The sequence below is a fragment of the Uncinocarpus reesii genome, genomic scaffold (assembly GCF_000003515.1).
Source record: "Uncinocarpus reesii 1704 scaffold_3 genomic scaffold, whole genome shotgun sequence".
Classification (NCBI taxonomy): Eukaryota; Fungi; Ascomycota; class Eurotiomycetes; order Onygenales; family Onygenaceae; genus Uncinocarpus; species Uncinocarpus reesii.
In genome coordinates this window covers 1,515,368-1,536,412 of record NW_003052498.1, presented here as the reverse complement: position 1 = coordinate 1,536,412, position 21,045 = coordinate 1,515,368, and the positions used below count along the sequence as shown (strand labels likewise).

The following is a 21,045-nucleotide window of genomic DNA, read 5'->3' as shown; positions in this document are numbered from 1 at the left end:
CATGGATGGAGATGCTACCAATTTTGAAGTTTATTACTTCCCTATGCCCCATCACTCTGTTTCAAAAAAAAAAAAAGGATTTGCCTATTCAACTCTTGAGCTTTCTATTTTTCATTTAACCCATGGAATAATTACGTGGTTCCATGGTTTTTACAAGCACCACCTGTTATATGCAAAAGCTGTCTGAGAGATATTACCAGACAGTCAGTAGCAATTTCAGGAGTTTCTCCCAACATTTGCCCAGTTCCTCTTGTCATACAGCCTCAGCTTGAAAAAAAAGTAAAATGTCTAGCTTGCTGGTAGGGAGTCTTTTGAGGTTCGAAAATTAAATTAATTATCCTAAAAGAAATGCTTCGAAAAGAGAAGTGTATATGATATAGTACAGGTCTAGATTCTCACCTCAGGCTTCTTGACCTGGGTACCCGAAAGTGCTGGGCGATGATGGACGCGAGCTATACTTCCTCCACCTCAGGCCTTGTCCCTCATCTCTTCTGCTCTGTCCAGTAACTCATCCCATTTGACTCTCAATTCCTCCATCTCCCTCCAACACTTCCTGCCCATCTCTTCAAACTCCACCCTCTCATCTGCTGTCAAATCTGTCGCTCCCCTTTTCCGCCTCCGCGCGCGATCGCCGTCCAATTGCGGCGGGCCAACGACACCACCATACCCCCACCCTTCTACTTCTGTGCACACGACGCTCTCTCTTCCCCATCGATCACATGATGCTCCCCATTTTACTTTGCCTCCGCCAAGGGCAGTATATGCAGCTTCTGCAGTGTCAATCACCGATTGCGGAGAGAGACACAGCCAGACCGAGGCGGCGGCGCCGCGGTATGAGGACAAAACATGCCAGGGGGACCCGAGGAGCCTGGCAACCCAGCATACAGAGAGCATGGCGTAGTAGAGTGGGAGGGCGAGTGGCACAATGGAAGTCGCGCAGACCGCTGGGTGACAGACGTAGATGTTCGGTTTAGTAGAGGTTGAGCTGCCATTCTGAAGCGAGGATTTCTGACCATTGACGTGGTTATTGTTCGAAGAGAGGAAAGAGTCGACCCAGGGAGAGGTGCTAGGTAGTGACGACGTAAGTGCGAGGAGAGCCATCAGATATTTCACAGACTCGTAGGCTCGACGAGTCTTGAGCGCTTGGATATCCGAAACATTGAAGACTTCCCTGGTCGCCTCCACGCTTGATGTCCAGATAATCCGCCCTGGAATATTGGATTTCTCGAGTAGGGGTACTAGATTATGACTGAGCATGTAATGGCCAAAGACATTTGCACAGAACAGCTGGCCCAGCGGAGGCTCGTCAGCTAACTGAGTCTGCTTTTTCACCAACGTCCCCGTATTACTCAAACAGTAGGACGATGGATATGTCACCGCATGCACCAGATCAGTGAGTATCATGTAAACTGCGCGAAACCAATTCAAGCCCGTGAATCCAGCGATTCCAGCATTCAGCACGAGAGCATCGAGTTTCGGAAGGGATGCGAGAAGTCGTCGTGACAGCGCCCGGACAGAATGCAGATCGCAAAGGTCCACATGCTCCGGTTTAAGGGTAATTCTATCCAAGTCATCGCGCGAGGCAGAACGGAGATGTTTTTGCAGCTTGGCTAAAGTCTCATTGCTCTTCCGGGTGCTTCTGGTGGTAAATATCAAAGTCAACGACTGGTTCTTAGGTCGTGTACGGAGGAATTCATCGATTAATCGACGACATGTGGAAAGCCCTAGGCCGCTATAACAGTGGTCAGCTTTGCTGGCGGTATGCAAGTCAGCGGGAACGCACGCACGCACCCATTCGTGCCGGTCACCAAGATAGTCACCTCGTCTTGACTGCCCCTGGGTTCCTCGATTGAACCCATTTCTCAGCACGTGCAACAGATTCACCGCCGTGGTGTTTAGGCGGATGTTTTCGATGCGCTCTGACGTCTCCGCTCTTCTTCGTCTTCTTCTTCTTCTCCTCCTCCTCGCCGTGGTTGTAATACAGATGCACCTCCATCTTCTCGTCAGTCCGAAATCATGGCTTATTCCCAAATAGGCATAGTTTATCCAGCTCTCCCTTGCAAATAGGCACGTGATTCTAGCAATCATGTGACTGCCAAGAGACGATCGTCGACCTCCAGCATCAAGAATCCCAGTCTTGCGCTACATCGTCGGTGAGAAGGATGGTGAGCGACACGGACTTGCGGAGAGGGTCGATGCGTGATGGTTTACAGCTCCCGGAGGACCCTTTGCATCATGAGATACGTTGGCCTGGATGCGATCTGATGACGGAAGCCGCCACTGGAGATGCGCAAACCATCGAACTATTATTCCAAGGAACTTTTACTACTACTACCACTACAGACCACCATAACAAATTACCTGCGTGCTCGCAACCTGCTACCCCGGCCCTCACCTACCATGCCCCAACCGGGTTGAAAGCTCTGCGGTGCTCTTCCCAGCATATTATGCGCCATAATGCTTGCATGTGGGTGAATTTAGCGATGGGAGAACCAGGATTTGTCCTTGAAGATCTTCGTTCCAGATTCTCTATCCGAATACACGATGCGGAGTGTGCCAGTCCCAACGCTCGCTACTTGGATAACACTGCGTACTGGCTAGCTGTGGACGCCGCGGGGGTTGAGATTTCGCATTTGGAGCCCGACTTATAGCTGGTAAGTCTGGATTGTACTCCACTTTCAACGAGGTGTGCAGCGTGTTGCCCTGGAAAAAAAAATAAGAAGGCGGTCAGCTGGCCAGTAGGAGCTCACCCGACTGGATTCTTCGGCCATGCCTGACGCAAAAGCGGAAGCCATCCCACCGACGCTCGGGCCTTCGATTTTCGCATGTTTGAAAACATCGCTTAAGCTGAAGCAGCTTCAGGATGATATGACGGGAAACGGTGCAGTCAATACAAGATCCGCGGCTCACAAGACGTGGGCCCCAGTGTCAAGGCAAGAGAGTCCGGACTGGAACACCCCGTCACCCCAAACTCTTCCCCGCATTCTTACTTTTCGACTTCTTCACACCCTCTTTTGCGCGCCGAGACAACGGGATATTTTTATCCCCTCTTCCAGTATTTCCTGGTTGCTGTCTTGCTGAGTCGCCCATGTTCACCCACCTCGCACGGTCCACGTCATTCGGTTCATGCCGAAGAGGGGTCTCAAAAAGTCAAGCGACTGTGTAGGTGTGCCTTCCTGCAGAATGCAATATCCCTGTCAGGTTCATGACGGTTCACGTCAGGGGGGAATGGAGGCCGGCCCTGGTAAAGGATCATAATTAATTGCATGTCGCAATTGTTTCGGTCGACAAGATGATTCTGCATGTCCATCGTGAGCTAGTATGCGTGGACGGTTAAATTTGAGGGTCAAATGGCTCAAGGCAATTGTAAAGCTGATGGCCGTACACTTGGTCCGTGTCAAGACAAGCGGGGAGAAGGGCGGTTTCTTTTGATAACGGACGTTACCTCACCGACTCGTCAATCGCAAGGGGACAGCCAGAGAGTTTAGGAATATCAACACCGCCCATTCTTGTCTCATACCGTAGCTGAAACATTTATCGAGAGTCAAAGAGTGATGATCTGCTGCAGGCCACGCAAAAGAAGCTCAGCACAAACAGAGAAGAGAGAAAATTGCAGCATGAAGTTTCTTTTCAACAGTTTTTCGCGCTAAAGAGCCCCCTTTATTTAATGGATAAGAGAACTGTGCATATTGTCACCCTGCCGCAAGCTTCGTAATCGCTTACCAAGCGGTCGCCTGCGCACCCTCGAAGCTGATGATAAGAGCCAAATTGCTATCTTACCCTAAGCGGGCTTATTATTATCTTTTCAGCACGGTTCGGATAGTACTTCCGGGCCTGAAGAATTGCTTTTTTTAGGGAGAAACAGAGCCAGTTGGCCGAAAGGGTGAGCAGTTTCAACGTGAGGCCCATGAGGCCTCGTTCTTTTGTCAGCTAATAATCTCGGCAATTATTCGACGTTGCATTCTCCGTCTTTTTAGCTTCTTCAGTGGTGAGACGTTGCGAATGAACCCGGAGATTTTAAAGTATCTTTCGATTTTCGAGATGTCACCGATTGAACGTTGGAGGACTCCCACATGGCTCGGTAGGATCACACGTCAGGGTCCAGACACGACTCGAGAAGAAACCGGACTCCCGTCAAATCTCGAATCCCCTTCCCGCGCGGGTTATGAAATCGAGAATCAATCAGGGAAGGCTTTCAACCGTTAGTGCACGAAAGCTCCAACATCAACGGTGTGACAATCCGCCGCCTGGCCGTCACGATGAGCCAACGATACAACGTCCCGAGTCCAAGCTGAGCTCTGGCTGAGCGCTGACGGAGCGCTGGCTGGTTCCTGAATGGGCCATCGTGTCTGATCCCAATGCAGGAACAGAGCATGAAGCCAAAAAGTGCTTGCCGGATCTAAAAACAGAACGCTCTCCAGTCGCGTTGATGATATGTGGTGGGTAAGTTATTGAGGAACTGCCACCTTGGCTTGTTGTGCGTGGGCCACGCAGTCCGCTTTTTTTATAGTTTGATTGTTGATAGACATGCATATCTTGTCAAAGTTGCCCCGGAGCGACCAGAGCTCTTTCAACTATGGAGCTCACCAGCCTGGAGTATCCAGACCCATCATTGGGTATCCTGATTCTGCTGCTTGGAAAGCCCTTCACCACTCAGTTGGTAGGTGTGTAGTATTGGCATGATAGAATGTCTCTTCACATACCCTGAGCCAAATCCCTTGATTTGAAGATACAGAGAAATTCGGACAACAATACCGCTTGTAAGCCGGTCAATACAGCCAAGTGGGTTCGCACTAGTATTATCCTCCGCGGGAAACTTAATTGAGTGGAGAATAGCCGCTCTCGTCCCGCGCTAACCCAGTTGAATGCGGAGACTCGCACCTTTCCTTTTCCGTTTGTTTTGGGTTCCGAGCCGCGGGGTGTTCGGTTGACTTCCGATATCTTCCGGCGTATTCGAGCCTTTCTACTCTAATTGTTCTTGCAGCGGAGAATCTTGCTGAGGAATCATTCAAATTAGATTGCGCTGAAATTGCGTATGCCTTACGAGTCAAAAGAGCACCCTTATCTTGGCCCTCTATGATCGACCGAGGAGACATCCCGAACACCTCTCCAACTGAGCCACAATTCTTGTCTCGGCTCCGTGCCTCACGACGAGGATTGGCAACCCACGCCCATCAAATCTCGGTGGAGACGGAATCGCGATCTGCTCTTTAGCGAGCGGAGCTCCCGTTGACCCGCCTGATCTAGGCCCTTCATGATGTCGCAGGCGAAGCACTAGCCGACCATTAAGCGCGCTGCGATCACAATCCTTTCTTTTTCCCATCCCACCAGGCGCTGGAAGAAAAGGGCGAGCTCTGCTGAAAGCTATGGCCAATTCCCCCTCGTTGACCGTGCTTTGCGCACTGGACAGTTCGCAAGTGGAGCCATCCATCAACTTATCTAGTTGCAGATTCAACTTCAGCAACCCCCATAGTGCGAAAACACACTTGAGCTAGTTGATCGTCGGAACGGCCTGTAACGAGAGAAGCCGTTTCCCTTCCCTTTCGCTGCTGCTCTCAGAAAATTTCATCCTGGACCATTGGCTGGTCGGGTGGGCGTGATCTGGCTCGCACCCTTGCAAGACTCTGAATAATAATGTCGCTCTGATATGGCCCAATGACGAATCCTCCGAGGACTTTTTTTACGATCGCATCTTGGATCTGCAGCTCGACTGTAAGATTGGATCTGCGGCGTGGGACGACAAGGGTCGACAGCACCCAGAAAAGGGAATAGCAGCCGCACGCATCAAGTATCTTGCCTTTGCCTTCCGCGCAGTCCCAGCGAACATCCGTGAAGATTAGAATTTGGGATCAAGGAAAAAAGCAATGTTCTTCCCACTGTTACTCATAAATGTAACAACAGCTAGCGCCGCCACACACGCACTGCCTTTTGGCCCCTCGTTTGAAATATGCCCGATGCACGGCGTTTCTGGCGTGCTTCAAAAAAACGTGGTTGAGCTAGTAAGCTTCCTCTGTGTCTGGATTGCCGAATCCGCGTGGAAGAAAGTCTGACTATGATTTCATCATCCGCGACCATAGATATAAATACATACATTGGCGGTACTGAAAGCGGCATCCAGAACTCGTGTCTGCAAGGATGCTGCAACTTGATTTTTATGCCGTTCTTTTCTCGCAGTTGATGTTTCATAATGGTTGGTACCGAGCCTTCTCACTCTGGGTGTATTCTCCTTGAAGACGGAGGTATAAACATGTACTCTGTACAAATGTATGGATGTATCTAAAGAGCGCCACATTGCATCAGGGGTGGGCTTGCAATCCTGCTTTTGCGATGATTCCCAAACTATCAAGAGCTAGCTGATGAGCACACAGGTTGCAAATCTTCCAAAACACAAGATTTAAGGTTGAGAGAGCGCTTGAGAAAGCTCTTGTGCCATGGACCTGGAGAGAATAGTAGCACTTGACAAGCTCTGTAACAATGATCTTTGGAGCAAAAAGGAGCAGCCGCATTTGTTATGCGACACAGAGGAGGAGCTATTCTCGTTATCTCTGGCCTGGAGCCTTATGTGTGCGAACTGGACAGGCATTGAATGGTTATTGGAGAGACACAGCTTTCGAGCCTGGTACGCCATTTGTGCACCTGCAGTTCACTGCAGCATGGCCTTTTTTTTTTTTTTTTTTTTTAAGGGCAAACGGTACCAGATGATCCTTTGCTGTTGCACATGCTTTGAAACATGCTTTGAACCTCAAAGCCACCGGTGACATGCTTCTGTAGGACACATGACCGGAATCTCGATTTTTGGAATTTCTGATGATCGTCAACGCCATATCTCCTGCTTCCTGGTATTATGTGTTTTCGCAAAGGTGTATCCTGCTGAGGCACGACGTTCCTGCTCGTCGCGTGTGGTGGTTGATTCCATCTGATGGCCAGATCCGTTGTGGGCCAGCCCGTAGCGCCTTGGCACTTCATGCTCACTAGTAACCGTCCGCCAAACAGAAAAACATGGGGACAACCTTAACTGTAATCAAACCGTACGGCAGTACTGGTACCGCCAGGATGATAAGTTACGGCTGGCCTGGTACCAGGTGTAACATGAGCAACGTCCATCCCAACATAACGGACACTGTCATGTTTGCAGAGTTCCAGCGCTTTTTCCTCTTTCTCTCACCCAAACTTCACGAGTGCCATCCCAGCCTGCCGGGATCCTATCAGATTAGTATGACCCCGGCAGTCGCTGGTTGACGTGCTGATGCCCAGCAAACCTAACCCCGCAGTCGAGGGTACCCCAGGAACCGATTTCAGATGCTTCTCGCTCAGCAGCGTATCGCCCGGAGACAGATGCCACACTGCTGCATAGCTCTGCGAAACGCCTAGACAGCGGGACACCCGATTATCTAGAGTGATGGCACTTCGGCTGCAGCCTTGAACTCCTGGTTCAGACCATTCAAAAAAAAGGTCAGAGTTCTCCCGAATTCAGCACGGCATTTGGAGCTCATGCCACCTCCACGGCAAATGTGAAACTAAAGGGAGCTGCTACTTTTATGCAACCCTTATTGCAACCGTTGCCTTTGGCCTTTTCACTCTTGTTCTTTTATTTTTGCTTTTCTGAGAATATACCGTTCGCCCATTACCTGATGGCTTTTGCGATACTCAAACCAAGCTAACAGCTGATTGATGGCCCCTCTAACAAAGAGGGAGGGCCGAAACCTCGTGTTGCTGCTGAACACTTGGGGGTTACAAACCAGAACTACACCAGTTTCCTCCCTCTCAAACCATGTGGCAACTACTGGAAATTCTGTAAGCCACGTCGGCAACGCGAACGAATAGGGTCGTATACGGAAAGATTTCAATCGAGGACTCTGATTTGCACAGCAATGTGTAAAAGGAGGCCTCGACGAGCAGCCATCTTGTCGTTGGGAAGGACATTCCCTGCATATTTGGCTGCTGCTCTAAGCGAACTGGGGGGTTCTAATTTAGCCCCAACTTCCCCTCGAGGTTGGATGTCGGTCGTTCAATGACCTATATTTGCGTCTTGAAGAGAAGAGGAAGCTATAATATGGCTCAGGGTTCATTGGGAATCTGTGAAACCCAGGACGTTGGTTGACGTGTGCAATGATCGACGTCGCTGAATCCTTTGGGTAGGAAGGATCACCACTTGACGACCATGCGGATTCTTCTGCGCCCGGGGGACAAGTGTGATTTCTACCAAGTCCGGATGCCATCTACAAAGAGCGCTGTGCAAGGTGAAAAGGGGGGGAGGTGTTCCAGATTTCACATATGTTTCTTCGCCCATTCTGATTAGGAGAATATGTGCGGCCGACTCTGTGACCACTAGTTTGAAGGAGAGGTCATAGATCGGACAAAACAACAAGCTCTGTTGACAAGATCGAGGGGTCAAGATGCGATCTGGAGGAGCAGTGGGCGTGGGGTGCTGTAACAATGGGGCGGGCCAGGGAGCAGATCCACTCTGTCTTTGTTTTCAAGTGAAGCCCTCAAGAGCCGGCCGCCAGGGAGATTGTCTAATATTAAACAAGAGTACCCTTGCGAGACCAAACAATGAGAAGGAGTGGACAGGATGAGGATGCGAAGAGGGAGCTCGCCGCAGGTGTGAAGCATGAGAGTGGCATGGGGGAGTCAGCTGAAATGTGACCATCTCATTACACCATGGTGGCTGTATGGTATTCGATACCGTCAGGCCTGCGCCGTACTGTGATAGAGTGGAGAACCCCGCGGCACTGCCATTGGCTCCACAAGCCGTCCCCGTCTTTGAGACTGCGGAGATGGAGCGCGTTTTGGGCTAGTGCGGGAGGGATCCCATACGGGCTCTTCCGCCTGTCCGACTGCCGGTATCGCCAGGAAGCAGGCTGGTACGGACGTACATTGTATGGTACGTCTGATACGGACGGTCATGTCTGGCCGGTTCCACGCTAGTGCGGTCGATATTGGCGCTAGCCGCATGCAGACTAGGGCGTGATTTTCGCTCTTGCCAGGGAGGAAGTGGAAGCTTGGCTCGATTTTGCTCGTCCCACGTCTTGGCTCTCTTTCATGCTTAAGTCGCCTCAATCCTCGCTCCTCAGTTCAATAATTTCTCCAGTCGAGTGTGAAATTCCTCTCCGCGGTCGTTGCTGTTTGCTGCAGAGCTGGTCTTTGGCTTTCTTATATACTATGTGTGTGCTGAACATCTGGTTGACCACGCTTTCGTCGTCTCGCATCTGCTTGGTCCGTTTACGATACTCCTGTCCCCCAATATACATCGTCGCATGCTAGCACCCCTTTCCCGCCCCTCGTCTGCTCTCAGATCCATATTTCTCTCGTTGTCATCGACAAAAACGATCCCGTTGCAGCACGCAAAGCAAAAAACAAAAAAAGAACGCCATGGCACGGACACGCAGCTTCCCGTGTCCATGGGCCACTTGTAAAAAGGTAACCAGTCTTCTCCCAACCTAATCCGCCAATACCACCGCCTCGCAAACGCCCAGAGCACTGCATTTCGTGGGTGTTAATGTATATCTCAACACAGGTCTTCAATCGCAAGTCTGACTTGTGTCGACATCACCGCATACATACCAATGACCGCCCCTACCACTGCGAGTTTCCAAACTGTACAAAGAGCTTCATCCAGAGGTCTGCTTTGACCGTTCACTCTCGGACCCACACGGGCGAGAAACCACATGTTTGCGATTTCGCGAATTGCAAAAAAGCATTCTCAGATGTGTGTGATACAGATACCCCAATATTTCATTCTTGACTGTCAAACCCCGTTGCTTTTCTCCGATGATACTGTCACAGCATGCCTTGGACTGTTTTCTGACAATTGCATCCAGTCCTCTAGCCTTGCACGACACCGGCGGATACACACTGGCAAGAGGCCCTACAAGTGTCTCGAGCCGACGTGTGAACGAAGGTAACGATTTCTTAGAGGATATGCACCTGACATGAGAAACTGACGGGTTCTGCAGCTTTTGTCGGAAAACGACATTAACGAAACACCAACATCGCTCTCATCAACTAGAATTATCCCCGCAAGCACATGGAACTCCACAACATATGCCTCAGGAGATATATTCGCACCCACCACCTCAGCCACCAGCTTTATTACCACCAACAACTCATGTTGCTGGACCTCCGCCGCCATACCAGCAACCCAGAGTCATGATCAGTGCCGCTGAATTCTACCCGTCTCAAACGCAGCCGGTGGTGCACGCAATCTCGGTTGCACCTGAAAATCCGCCCATGGAACCGGAGGTTCATTACGTCGGTGCTGGAATGATTATGCAGCCGCAAATTCAACGATTCGATGTTACAGCCCCCATAGATCCTATATCTCGCTTCCAGCATATGCCTCAAAATATCGCACCACACTTTGAAGCTCTTCCGGTATCTTACAATGGAGTGTTCCCCTTGGACAAACTATCAGGGCCACGTATCCTAGATCAGTTTGCAGAAAGGGGATCTTTGGATTTCTTGGGCTTAGAGGGGTGAACATGAGGGACTCCGATTCTAAGATCATCATTATTCTTCTCCTTTTCAAGTTTTCAAATATTCCGTTTTCAGAAGGCTTCTACCCTTGATGCCCTTCTTTTTCAACTTCCTTTCGATTCGGAGTTGACGTCGGAGTTGGACATATGTTGATATACAATTTTGGATATTTGCTTCAGTCTGTGTATACTTTTACGAATTTTATGTTAAGAGCCTGGAAGGTTCGGCGATGGATACCCTTTTTTCTTGCCAGTAACTAGTCTGTCGGTTTCTTTTCTAAAGAACCAAATCGTATCGGCTATGTTTGGAGATATACTTTCACCCCCATATTTTTGTCATCTTGGAGGGAAAACGACTTGGAGTTTTAGATTGTGGATATATGGCTTAGGGTGGAGGACGCAAAAATTCTCTTGGAAAGATGCTCATGTTTAGGAAAATTCCTCAATTCGCACGGTCAGGTGCTATGAAGCAATGCGAGATTTTGCAGTTCTGCTCGGACTATCTGACACACTTCACAGTCCCCCAAACGCTGCGGAGTACATATTTCTGCTCAATCTAGAGACACTGAAGCTACATTCCACCAAAAATTCTTTGGAATCGCCCACTTTCCCTGGCTACGACAACCAAGGATTAATATATTAAACTTTTCTTCCTGACAGCACGAGGCATGAAGAACAATACGAAGGCAAAGGCTTGAAATGGTTGAATCAGAGCTGTTTAACCTATGAAGTCGGGGGTTGCCGACTTCCACCCCAAAATCGCCCCAATCGTGCATGCGAGGCTGGGAACATGACATTCCAATACTCCGTATTTAACTTTCCATAGATTTGATATTGTCATAAGCTTGACTTCTGCAGCAAATCCCGAAAACCAGGTACGTGTCGGGGTATGGCGTACATAATATTTGCTAACCAGTAACCAACATAGTTGCCAAACGCACCAGGGTTGTCCTCCCGGTTACTTGGGTTATCTGTTCAAGAAACCACAAGTTACCCATGGTATGTCCTACAACATCCAAACGGAGTAACTGCTCGCTTATTATCATCAGGGATCTTAATCTCTCAGTATTTTGCGACATGGAAACGTCCACACTAAATTGCTAACAAACTGTTAGCCAAATGCCTTCCTTTATGCGAAGACCCGAAGAAAAAGCCTCAGGCTTGGGGACATCACCATGCATCTCCTCTTTAAGAGGGCTATGGAGCGAATCGTGCATGATTCTAAACTTTCAGCCATCCTTCTAGGACCGCTCCCATCATAATCACGCCTTTTGTCGCTTCTCGAAGCAGTTATCAACTTCTAACCCATCTCCTTTGCCGGCCGAGATCTGAATTATTGGGCTAATCCATGCACATAGTAGCGGACCCAGGAGTTGTCCAACAGAAAAAAAAAAGGACATGACTCTTGCGTTCAGCCTTCGAGGCCCTGCTCAGCGTGGGGAGGACTTCCTTGATGGGCTAGTTGCATTTGAGAAACCAACACCTCATCCCTGAGATATTATTCGTTCGATGGGACCAGGACGGTTACTAGCCGCGACCGAAACATCGGGACCCTCAGGAGAAGGCACTGGTTTATTACTGTTATTGTTGATTGTTTCGAGGGGAGTTTCTCTTTGCGGATTTCCTTTTCATTCAAGACCTCGCTTCCATTCTTGAACATCTTTTCTGCATTGCTGATTCGCCATCGTGGCGGCGGTTGAATTTGCTTTTCCTTGGTCGTTTTCGCAACATCTTCACCTGTTTTCATCGCGTTGCCTAACCTTATAAAAGTGTGAATGTTTAACATTCAAGATGTGGGTCTCAGTCACCAGAATTCGATCATGGAGCGAATAGTATGGTTGAGAGAAACCCAAGCCTCTTGCAGCCACCAGGCCAGATCAGCAATGCAAATGGGAATTGAGATGCTCAATCGTCCAGTATGCAAGCGCCATTGGTTTCCATAGATTGGGACATGGATTTCTCCATGAATAACGGGAGCTTAAACTGACTGCTGGGACCCACAGAAGGAGGAAAAGCCTCTCTCTGTCTTGTGTCTCATCAACAGGACAGGACAGGACCCGGAACAGGGCCATGGTTCCGCTGGCGCCCTCTCTTAGACAGAACCATGCACGCGGATGAAATCGGTTCTTCCCCCGTCCCAGTCTGTCGGGTTCCCTTAACCTTTCTTTAGGCCCAGTCATTCGAATAAACTCCCGAGTCAAATCGTTGCAGCGGAGCTTCTTGAGCGGTTTCCTCAGCCGTTTCTTTGTTCCTTCCTGGGGTCCCGCGCCATGTTTTACATTGATCACCGGGTGAGAGGAGGTTGAAAGGCGGCTTTGGGTCTTTCAAAATTACAACACCACATTTAATAGCAGAAGGTAACGAATAACCCCCTAGTTATAGGAGAATGCCTCACTTCGATTCTGATCTCGCGGTGTTAATATGCGCGTATTGGAAACGGGAAAACCGCATTTTTGGGTTCCTTTCTACTCCGTAATGTCGTCCAAAATCAAGTACTGACAGACAACATCTTTCCGCCCACAGTCTGTCCTGATAGGTTGCCGTCTATCACCAGCTGATCAATCCCTTTTCACGGTCAAATCCACCCCTGAGCTGCAATCCAGGTTTCACAACTTTCCCCTGCAGCACCGTAAACTTCACAATCCCTTCGCAGTCTTCTGGTCGGACTCGAGCGAGCCATATTCCCTGAGCAGCTCCTTCGTTCTGCCCTGTGCCTGTTTTGCTCGCTTCACACTCCTTTTCGGAGTCGTGGTTTTGCCTCTTGAACCATTCAAAGTCTCTTCTTCGATACACTATCACGTTAGCGGAATACTTATGGCCCCCGACATGACTAATGAAATAGATACCCACGCCCCCAGGTCTCTCGTCTGCGAGATCCCGGTACAAACCCAGTGGGCGCAAGTGTCGTTCAAATTCACGGCGGAGCAAGGGTGCTGATTGACCGCATCGCGCGTCCCGGGTCTTTTGGGAGCAAAGAAGGATGACAGCAGCGTGCGGACAGGGACGCGAGTGCAGAGAAGTGGGAAGAGATTGTGTCAGCTGGGTAAGGTCGAGAGATGACGGGTCTGCGGCGTTGCTGTCTGGTATTGCTAACTCTGTGGGCTCCTCCCGTTCTGCTTTTTGGGGCGTGCCTGTTAAAGGCGATGTCGTCGTCGGAGCAAGATCAACGAAATGTTTGATCAAATCCGGCACCAAAGCCGGGGTCACATGGTCGATGATCGTGAACGCAGGCAGCAGTAAGACAGTTGTCGGCTGCTCTCCCTCCGGATGGTGATAGTACTCATCCGGCACGGGCATGTTCGACGCAGACAGTTTCATCGGCTGCAACATTTCAATTAATAAAAAACCGCGGAGAAATCAGGGATCCAGAAACTCATACACCACTGCTTGGGCTAATGCCGCCTTTCCCAATCGCCTCCATCACACTCCCTTTCTCATCTGCCACGTCCCTCACCCAATCGGTTTTCCCCGTTGCAACGAGAATATGGGTCATCCACCCCTTCACATGCCCGTATAATTCGTCGTCATAATCAATGCTGAATTTAGCAGGGTATTTAATTGTGCAGGAGGCGCAGTCATGGTCACAATCTTCGCCGTCGACGGCTTTGTCGACCAATGTAAAGAGGGTGGTCGGCGTGGATGCAGTAGTGAACTGTGCGATGGGCTTGGGGGGTTTGGGGTCATCACCGGCTTCGAAATTGGGAATTTGGGGCGACGGTGCAGGTGATGCGGAAGGAGAAAGATAGTCGAGTCCACGGCGGAGCAGGGAGGCCATCGTTTTAGTGGTCGTGGATGTGAAAATCGGGGGAAGGTCTTGTTTAATTGCTCGCTATCTCAGAGAAGTCTTATGTTCCATCGCATATCTCACAATTATATCACTTGCCTTTCGATAATTTCGCAGAATATGGGATGTGATCAAAGGAGTAAGTTGATGGACAGGTTATCAGATCGGATATTCTAGCTTAAATACTTCCATCGCCCGGCTTATCTTATCTGATGCGGGGCTTAGTCAGAAGTGCGGAATTAAAGAAATCGAACATTCTTACTAACCAATCGGTAGTTATTATTAAAGCCGGATATCGGAGTAAACGTTGAGCCAACTTCATACGGAGTACAACACGTTTATAAGCTGACTCTATACGATATAAGAAGAATACAGTTTTATATACAGAAAATTCCAGCTCCTTCCGTGCTGTCTCGGCTGCCATCCTTTCAAGAGCCTCATCACCGGGATCCCCAGCATACGCTCCATCGCATGGTACCATGGGCCCTACGAATGTTGCCGTAGAGATAGGGTGTGATTTCAGGAGTCGAGATGTGGCATACTGCATTCGCATTTTTGCAACTGCCTGAAGGCCTAGGGCCTTCGGCCTGGATCGCGTGCCCGGTTCGAGGAATGCCCATGCTTCAATTCGAGGAGATCGCCTTGAAGACCAACCTCCATGGGAACTATTAACAGGCGCGACTATGAAAGAAGCAAAGTGGTTGAACAGAATCGCCTCACCAGTCCAAATCATTGGGGAAAAGGTGGCGATGCCAACTTGTTGCCTGGTGTAGTTCGCTCCCGAGTCGTTCGTTCTTCTCCGCGCGACGAGTGAAGTCGACCGCATTTCTAGTAGAACGCAATCTTCGGGATATTAATCGTTGCTAAGCACTTGGGAAGTCGGAGGAGTATTGCCTGAGTATTTTCAACGCTAAGCATCTGCCTCCAGGCAAACCTCTTGGCCAAGATGTCAGACGGTGGGCTTTTCCAAATGCTACAAATAGAACGAGTAGCTAGGCTATCGGTTGTGTAGGACAGGCATGTTGAGGTTGATATTTCGCTGCGTATGGAGATATTCATCTATCAAAAGGACCGCGTAGAAGGCGTTCGACTTTGATTAGACCTGTGTAAACTCTGCCAATCGAATCCGGTACGTAACCTAAAGCTCGATTTCGCCGATGAGCTATTAGATGACGGGTATCTATATAAACCACTGCGATTAATGGATAAAAAGGACGAGGAAGAATCCGTATTCGTGATCGATTGTCCACCAAACGAAGCCGAGTCATCGGAAGATTCTTCCATTTGCGCGCTTGCAACGATTTCCGAGTCGAGCACCATCATCCCACGAAGAATCTCGGCGAATATCCCCATCATCGTACGGAATTCCGCTTCTGTGAGAGGATGCGATGAAAACCTGGACTTTTCATACAAGTTTAGGAAAGAGTCTGCCAGGTGCGGAGGATTGATCAAGCCCATCCCGTTTAGATGATCCACGTAATCCCGCAGGCACATTGTGGCCGGCCGTTGTAGAAGGCTCACAACACGCTGATCCGGCATATACTCGGAATCACCACGCTCTCCCAGAAACCTAGAACTCCTTTCCAGATCAGAGGGTAAAAATCTTGGATCTGTGGGGGCGAGTGACACGGCCTTTGCCTCAATCAAATGTGGTAGCTCCTTGACCACCAGCTCAAATTCCTGCCCAGGTAAATCTTCGCAGTCGGGCGCAGTCCAGCCAGAATGGGCAACAGCGCCCCATGGCGGTGGGTTGTCTGGAGATATAACTATGTTTTGATCCAGCTGGCTATTATCTTCGCCCGACCGATCCCGGGGCCTAGCCTGCTGGGCGATGATGGCACTTCTGGTTAAGCCTTCAAGGACGAGGCGACGAACGGTATTTCCCACGTCGGGCTTTTCAACTGGAATCCACGCCTTGGGGATGCCCGCTAGGATGCTGCGATTGGTGAAGATACGACTAGCATATATCAAGAGCACGAAGAGGAAGGTGAGGATATAGACGCCGGTGATAGCAAAGATATTGCCTACCCGACGAGTTGAGTATGACTGGTATATGAGATCTCCGGGTGTCAAGAGGGTAAGGATGAAGAGGACAATTAAAAGAAAGCTGAAGAAAGTGGTGTAGAAGAACTGATGGAGGATGTTGGATTTGCCTGGCATTGTTGCTGCGTGTGCGAGTGGTTTCGGACCTGGTGGGACGTTGGCTGAGGACACGGTTTAGGGAGGGTTAGGCACCGGCAGCGGAGAAATCATTGGAAGATCTGTAGGCTGGATGGAAGATTATTAGGAGCATTTGACTTGGGAGTATGCAGTTGATTATCTGATGAATGTGCTCTTGTTTGAATTTGGTGTGTGCAGGAACGACGAAGAAGATGCAACTGCCTGGAGCATCACATGTCTCCTGGTGATGGACGTCCTTCAACACAAACCTCCCCTTAAATATTGAACGGGTACAGCTTCTCACCACAGGATCAAGGAAACGAGAGTGTTAAGGTAGCTACGCTTAGGAAGTTATTCAGGAGCTTCTCCACGATTTGCCTTGACAACCTCAAATCGGGCCCAAAATGGTTGAACTCTCCAAGGAAAAAGTCGCGAAACTACAAAAGTACTCTGCATGCGATGTGCGTCGTACCTTGTCCCTACCAGCTTGAACCAGCATCTTTCTCACATGGTCTCAAAAGATATCAGATGCTCTCCTCAAGCTGGAGAAAGTATCTCCAGGTTCACCCGCAAATGCAGGGTTCCTAGCTGATCTTAGTGAGCCTATCTATCACATCACCTCCAAATCCCCGCGTATATCTAACATTAAACCAAGTTCCTTTCCCGCCTCCCATGGCCGGTATCCCCTGAGACACCCGCCAGCATCATCGCCCCCATCTCCACTGTCCAATTCATCTCCAAAAGCGATGCCCTTCCCCAGATCGCCCAGGATGACCCGGAGCATCACGGATTCCCGGAAGGCACGCATTGGGTTGACCACACCCAGCGCGACACCATCGTGCTCCTCGATCAACCAGAAGATCAAAAGTGTGCCATTCTAGGCGGAATCATGTCCGCGAGGATGAGCGCCATTGGTGCCAAAGCGGCGCTTGTAAACGGTAGGGTGAGAGACATGGCTGAATTGCGCGCGGTTGGGTTACCGGTACGTATAACCATTCGGGTAAAGGAATGACTTCACCGGATGTATCTTGATCGCTGTGCTGCTTGAAACAGGTGTGGGCCAAGTGTCAGTCTACAGTTGGTACGAGTGCCGAAGCCAAACCGGGTGCGAGGAATGTGCCGATAACTGTAGGGCGTGTTACGGTTCAGCCAGTATGTTTGCTATCTGTTTCCCTCCCTAACTTTTGAGCTTTGGTGTTGAGTGACATGCTGTGGTTAGGGAGACATTGCATTCTGTGATCCAAGTGAAGGCGTTACGGTCATTCCCCAGAATTTGCTGGATGATGTCTTGGAGTTACTGCCGAAGCTGGTGGAGGCCGATGAGCGTGTTAAACAAGATGTGTTTAATGGTTCTACCGTCTTTGACGCTTTCAAGAAGCATAGAGGCGCATAACTGAGGCGATTAGACTGTGAAGCCGCGTTGATGAATCTGGCTCAGGCTCTTACATCATCCGATGGAGAAATAGTGTATCATCGGTATTAACCCCGACTACCTAAAATATAATATACAAAAGCCCTAATCCGGGCTGAAAAGACGCAGGCTTAATCACAGAATATAGATAAATCCAGAGAAATGTGTAAAGAAAGTATCATCAGCTCATCATGACTTTACTCGGCAACCCAAACAGCCGCCATACCCATGCCAGTTCCAACGCACATGCTAGTGACGCCAATCTTCTTGTTCGTCCTCTTCAACTCCGTCAGCAACGTGCTAACCTGTCTGGATCCAGTGCATCCGAGCGGATGGCCGAATGCAATGGCACCGCCCTTGGGGTTGATCTTCTCCATGGGCAAACCAAGCTCCTTGGCGCACCACAAGCACTGAGAAGCAAAGGCCTCGTTGATTTCGTAAATATCGACATCTTCCTTGGTGATTCCGGCCTTTTGCAACGCCACGGGGATGGCCTTCCATGGGCCTTGGCCCATGAGAAGTGGCTTCACGCCGACAACGCTGGCAGTAACGTATTTGCCGATGATCTTTTGGCCGAGCCGTTCGGCTGTGGAACGCTTCATGAGTAAGACGGCAGCGGCGCCGTCGGAAATTTGAGATGAGTTTCCGGCGTGAATGCTACCGTCCTTTGCGAAGGCGGGTTTGATTTTTGCGAGGGAATCGGGCGTCATGCCGGCCCTAACGCCATCGTCCTTGTTGACGACGATAGTCTTCTCTTCGTTGGTCTTTGGGTCGGTGAATTTAACGCTGAGAGGGACGATTTCCTCGTTGAAAAGGCCCTCCTTTTGGGCCTTTTCGGCCTTTTGGTAGGATGAGGCCGCGAAAACGTCTTGTTCCGCACGGCTGATCTTAAGGTCCTTGGCCATGTCCTCCGACAAGATACCCATGGGGACTTTGCAGTTTGCGGCTTCAGTGTGGTTTTCGAGGAGTTCAGAAAATTCGGAGACAGCACCGGGTCTATCGGCCATCAGTCGCAAGGTCTTTAGGCCAAGATTTAAGGTGCAAACTTACCCATACTGAGAGGACATGCTCTCCACACCAGCGCCAATGCCAACATCAATAACACCAGCCTTCAATTCATTTGCAATATCAACGATCGCCTGTAATCCACTGGAGCATTGTCTGTTCAACGCCTTTACAGCGGTTCCCTCAGGAAATCCAGCAACCAAAGCAGCAGCGCGGAATTCGGTAGCACCACCACCGGGAGGTAGTACCGACCCGACAGCAATATCTTCCACGAGAGATGGGTCAATTTTCGACTGATCGATCACGGCTTTGAAGACACCAGCCAAAAGATCAGCCGCGGCGGTATCTTTGAAGCCACCACGGCCACCCTTGGTGATGGCCGTCCGGAGAGCGCACGTTATGACGATATCATCGGGATGTTTAGCTGTGAGGGCAGAAACACCGCTCTTGGACGGGGTCATATGCGAAGCGACCTGGGAAAGACGTTGTGCAGCTACAGAACGTATCACATGTCAGTCCACCGGTCCTGAACGATGACGTAGCGGGGAAAACTTGCCTTGAGACATGGTGAAAGTGCGGAAGAGATTTTCTTTGGGGAGTCTTTCTAGAAAGGAATGATAATTTGACTCGATAAAGAAAGGGAGAAGAGGTATAAGCGACAGGAAATAATGGGAAAAATAATATTCGGGTTTCCCAGTTCGTCTTATATATGGTTCTTCGTCGGGCCAACCGCTGCTTAATCAGCCACCTGCACGAGCCGAGGCTCTGGATCTTTGTTAATCCGGGCCTAGCGCATCACGTGTAAACTCAAATTCGACATCCCGTGCATGTGAAAGTTGCATCGATTATCTATGGCAACAAAGAAGAAGATGTACGGAGTAGCCATCATATGCATGAATTGAATTCAGCCGTACAACGCTGGACTGGGCCTGGCTCAGCCTTTCTGAACCCTGGAGCTACTAAGTCCTACATATATATGGGGGGAGGTTGGTGGTATCTGGCCAGAGTTCTCACCGAAAGTCTGATCTGATAACTCTCGACCTTCCTTGGCCTTCATGTGATGACAATGTATCTAAGTCCTCGACTGTCATCCCACACGTGGTTGTAGATATTGCCTCCGGTTTTCGGACTATCTTATGCTCCGCGTAACAACTATTTATTACCTTTGTTCTTGGAATCTTTTGCTAACACCGCAACTCAAGCATACATAACCCTCACTGAGCACAAAGTTGCAAGCAATATATTGCTATAGGGATCAAAGAAATAGCGCATGTCGCAGGAACTTGTGCATCTTCAGCTTAAGCATACAGGTCCAGCCCATGCCAGTGGATTCCGCCGTAAGCAGCGGAAATCAGTTTCATCCGATGTTGGAAGGGCGGAAACGCACGGACCATGACAGGTGGTCTTGGCACTCCGGCTGGCAACTCTGCGCCCAGAAATTATCCGCTCTTCTCTCATAAACGTCCACCTACGGAGTACCATTTTCAAGAGTTATAGGCATCAATTGAAATTGAATACTATGTCGGCTGCTACCGCCCCTGCAGCAGCGGTCTGCAGGGCCGCAAGCCGCTCATTTCGACCACCCACGTGGCTCCGCCAGGCCAACCCAAGCTCGGTACGGGACCTCCATTCAAAATCATGGGAGACGACACCGATACTAATTGGGACCAAAAAATTATCCAGAAATCAAAAGCTCTTCCTTCCACTCTCCGCCGCCTTCACTCCTCCCTCGCTCCGCTCTTTCTCCGACCACTCCCCTCCGCCCCCCAGCATTGCGTCCGCAACCCCCAACCATCCCCGCCCACTACAACCCACTTCAGCACTTCCACGCCCTCCTCAGAGAACCCCAACGATGTCTACACGAGTCCATACAAAGCCAAACGCCTCTGGCCCCCGGACATGTCCAAATTATCGTCAAAGCAGCAGTTCCGGCTGGAGCGGAAATACCGGCGGCGCGCCAAGTTGAAGTGGGCAAGGCCGACGTGGAAGAAGTGGACAAAGCTGGTACAGTGGACGTCAATTGGATGTACGTTTTGCACATCGTGCCCTCCAATGGCTTGCGGGGACGAGCTCATATCTGACTACTTTTGATTTGGTCTAGTCGTTTTGATCTATTCGGATTTCTTTATGGAGTTGAAAGACGGGGGAGTTAATCCGTTCATACGGTATGTTGCTTCATAGGCCGTTTTGTATTTTTTTTTGGACGAAAG

At 49.9% G+C, this 21,045-nt stretch overlaps 8 protein-coding genes across 8 annotated transcripts in view; 4 read left to right on the top strand and 4 right to left on the bottom strand.

Annotated features, from left to right (window-relative positions):
- Nucleotides 1–468: 468 nt before the first annotated feature.
- On the bottom strand, nt 469–1,996 carry UREG_05299 (uncharacterized protein; the record flags this gene model as incomplete). Its single annotated transcript, XM_002584564.1, has 2 exons — nt 469–1,724; nt 1,885–1,996. 2 exons carry the CDS (start codon nt 1,994–1,996, stop codon nt 469–471), a joined length of 1,368 nt encoding a protein of 455 aa, XP_002584610.1.
- Nucleotides 1,997–8,065: 6,069 nt separating this feature from the next.
- UREG_05298 (uncharacterized protein) lies at nt 8,066–8,907 on the bottom strand (the record flags this gene model as incomplete). Its single annotated transcript, XM_002584563.1, has 3 exons — nt 8,066–8,328; nt 8,706–8,861; nt 8,889–8,907. The coding sequence occupies 3 exons, from the start codon at nt 8,905–8,907 to the stop codon at nt 8,066–8,068; spliced, it is 438 nt and encodes a 145-aa protein (XP_002584609.1).
- Nucleotides 8,908–9,372: 465 nt separating this feature from the next.
- UREG_05297 (uncharacterized protein) lies at nt 9,373–10,479 on the top strand (the record flags this gene model as incomplete). Its single annotated transcript, XM_002584562.1, has 4 exons — nt 9,373–9,420; nt 9,518–9,709; nt 9,822–9,901; nt 9,957–10,479. The coding sequence occupies 4 exons, from the start codon at nt 9,373–9,375 to the stop codon at nt 10,477–10,479; spliced, it is 843 nt and encodes a 280-aa protein (XP_002584608.1).
- Nucleotides 10,480–13,022: 2,543 nt separating this feature from the next.
- UREG_05296 (uncharacterized protein) lies at nt 13,023–14,250 on the bottom strand (the record flags this gene model as incomplete). The annotated part of the gene is made up of 3 exons (XM_002584561.1): nt 13,023–13,267; nt 13,364–13,796; nt 13,855–14,250. 3 exons carry the CDS (start codon nt 14,248–14,250, stop codon nt 13,023–13,025), a joined length of 1,074 nt encoding a protein of 357 aa, XP_002584607.1.
- Nucleotides 14,251–15,460: 1,210 nt separating this feature from the next.
- UREG_05295 (uncharacterized protein) lies at nt 15,461–15,730 on the top strand (the record flags this gene model as incomplete). The annotated part of the gene is made up of 1 exon (XM_002584560.1): nt 15,461–15,730. The coding sequence occupies one exon, from the start codon at nt 15,461–15,463 to the stop codon at nt 15,728–15,730; it is 270 nt and encodes an 89-aa protein (XP_002584606.1).
- Nucleotides 15,731–16,823: 1,093 nt separating this feature from the next.
- UREG_05294 (uncharacterized protein) lies at nt 16,824–17,431 on the top strand (the record flags this gene model as incomplete). The annotated part of the gene is made up of 2 exons (XM_002584559.1): nt 16,824–16,880; nt 17,075–17,431. The coding sequence occupies 2 exons, from the start codon at nt 16,824–16,826 to the stop codon at nt 17,429–17,431; spliced, it is 414 nt and encodes a 137-aa protein (XP_002584605.1).
- Nucleotides 17,432–18,027: 596 nt separating this feature from the next.
- On the bottom strand, nt 18,028–19,296 carry UREG_05293 (3-ketoacyl-CoA thiolase; the record flags this gene model as incomplete). The annotated part of the gene is made up of 2 exons (XM_002584558.1): nt 18,028–18,826; nt 18,881–19,296. The coding sequence occupies 2 exons, from the start codon at nt 19,294–19,296 to the stop codon at nt 18,028–18,030; spliced, it is 1,215 nt and encodes a 404-aa protein (XP_002584604.1).
- Nucleotides 19,297–20,227: 931 nt separating this feature from the next.
- Nucleotides 20,228–21,045, top strand: part of UREG_05292 (uncharacterized protein) — a gene marked incomplete at both ends in the record, with an annotated part of 1,130 nt that continues 312 nt past the window's right edge. Inside the window, 3 exons of the mRNA XM_002584557.1 lie at nt 20,228–20,310; nt 20,380–20,861; nt 20,937–21,000. Of these exons, the coding sequence (XP_002584603.1) occupies nt 20,228–20,310; nt 20,380–20,861; nt 20,937–21,000 (629 nt within the window). The remainder of the gene's footprint in view (nt 20,311–20,379; nt 20,862–20,936; nt 21,001–21,045) is intronic.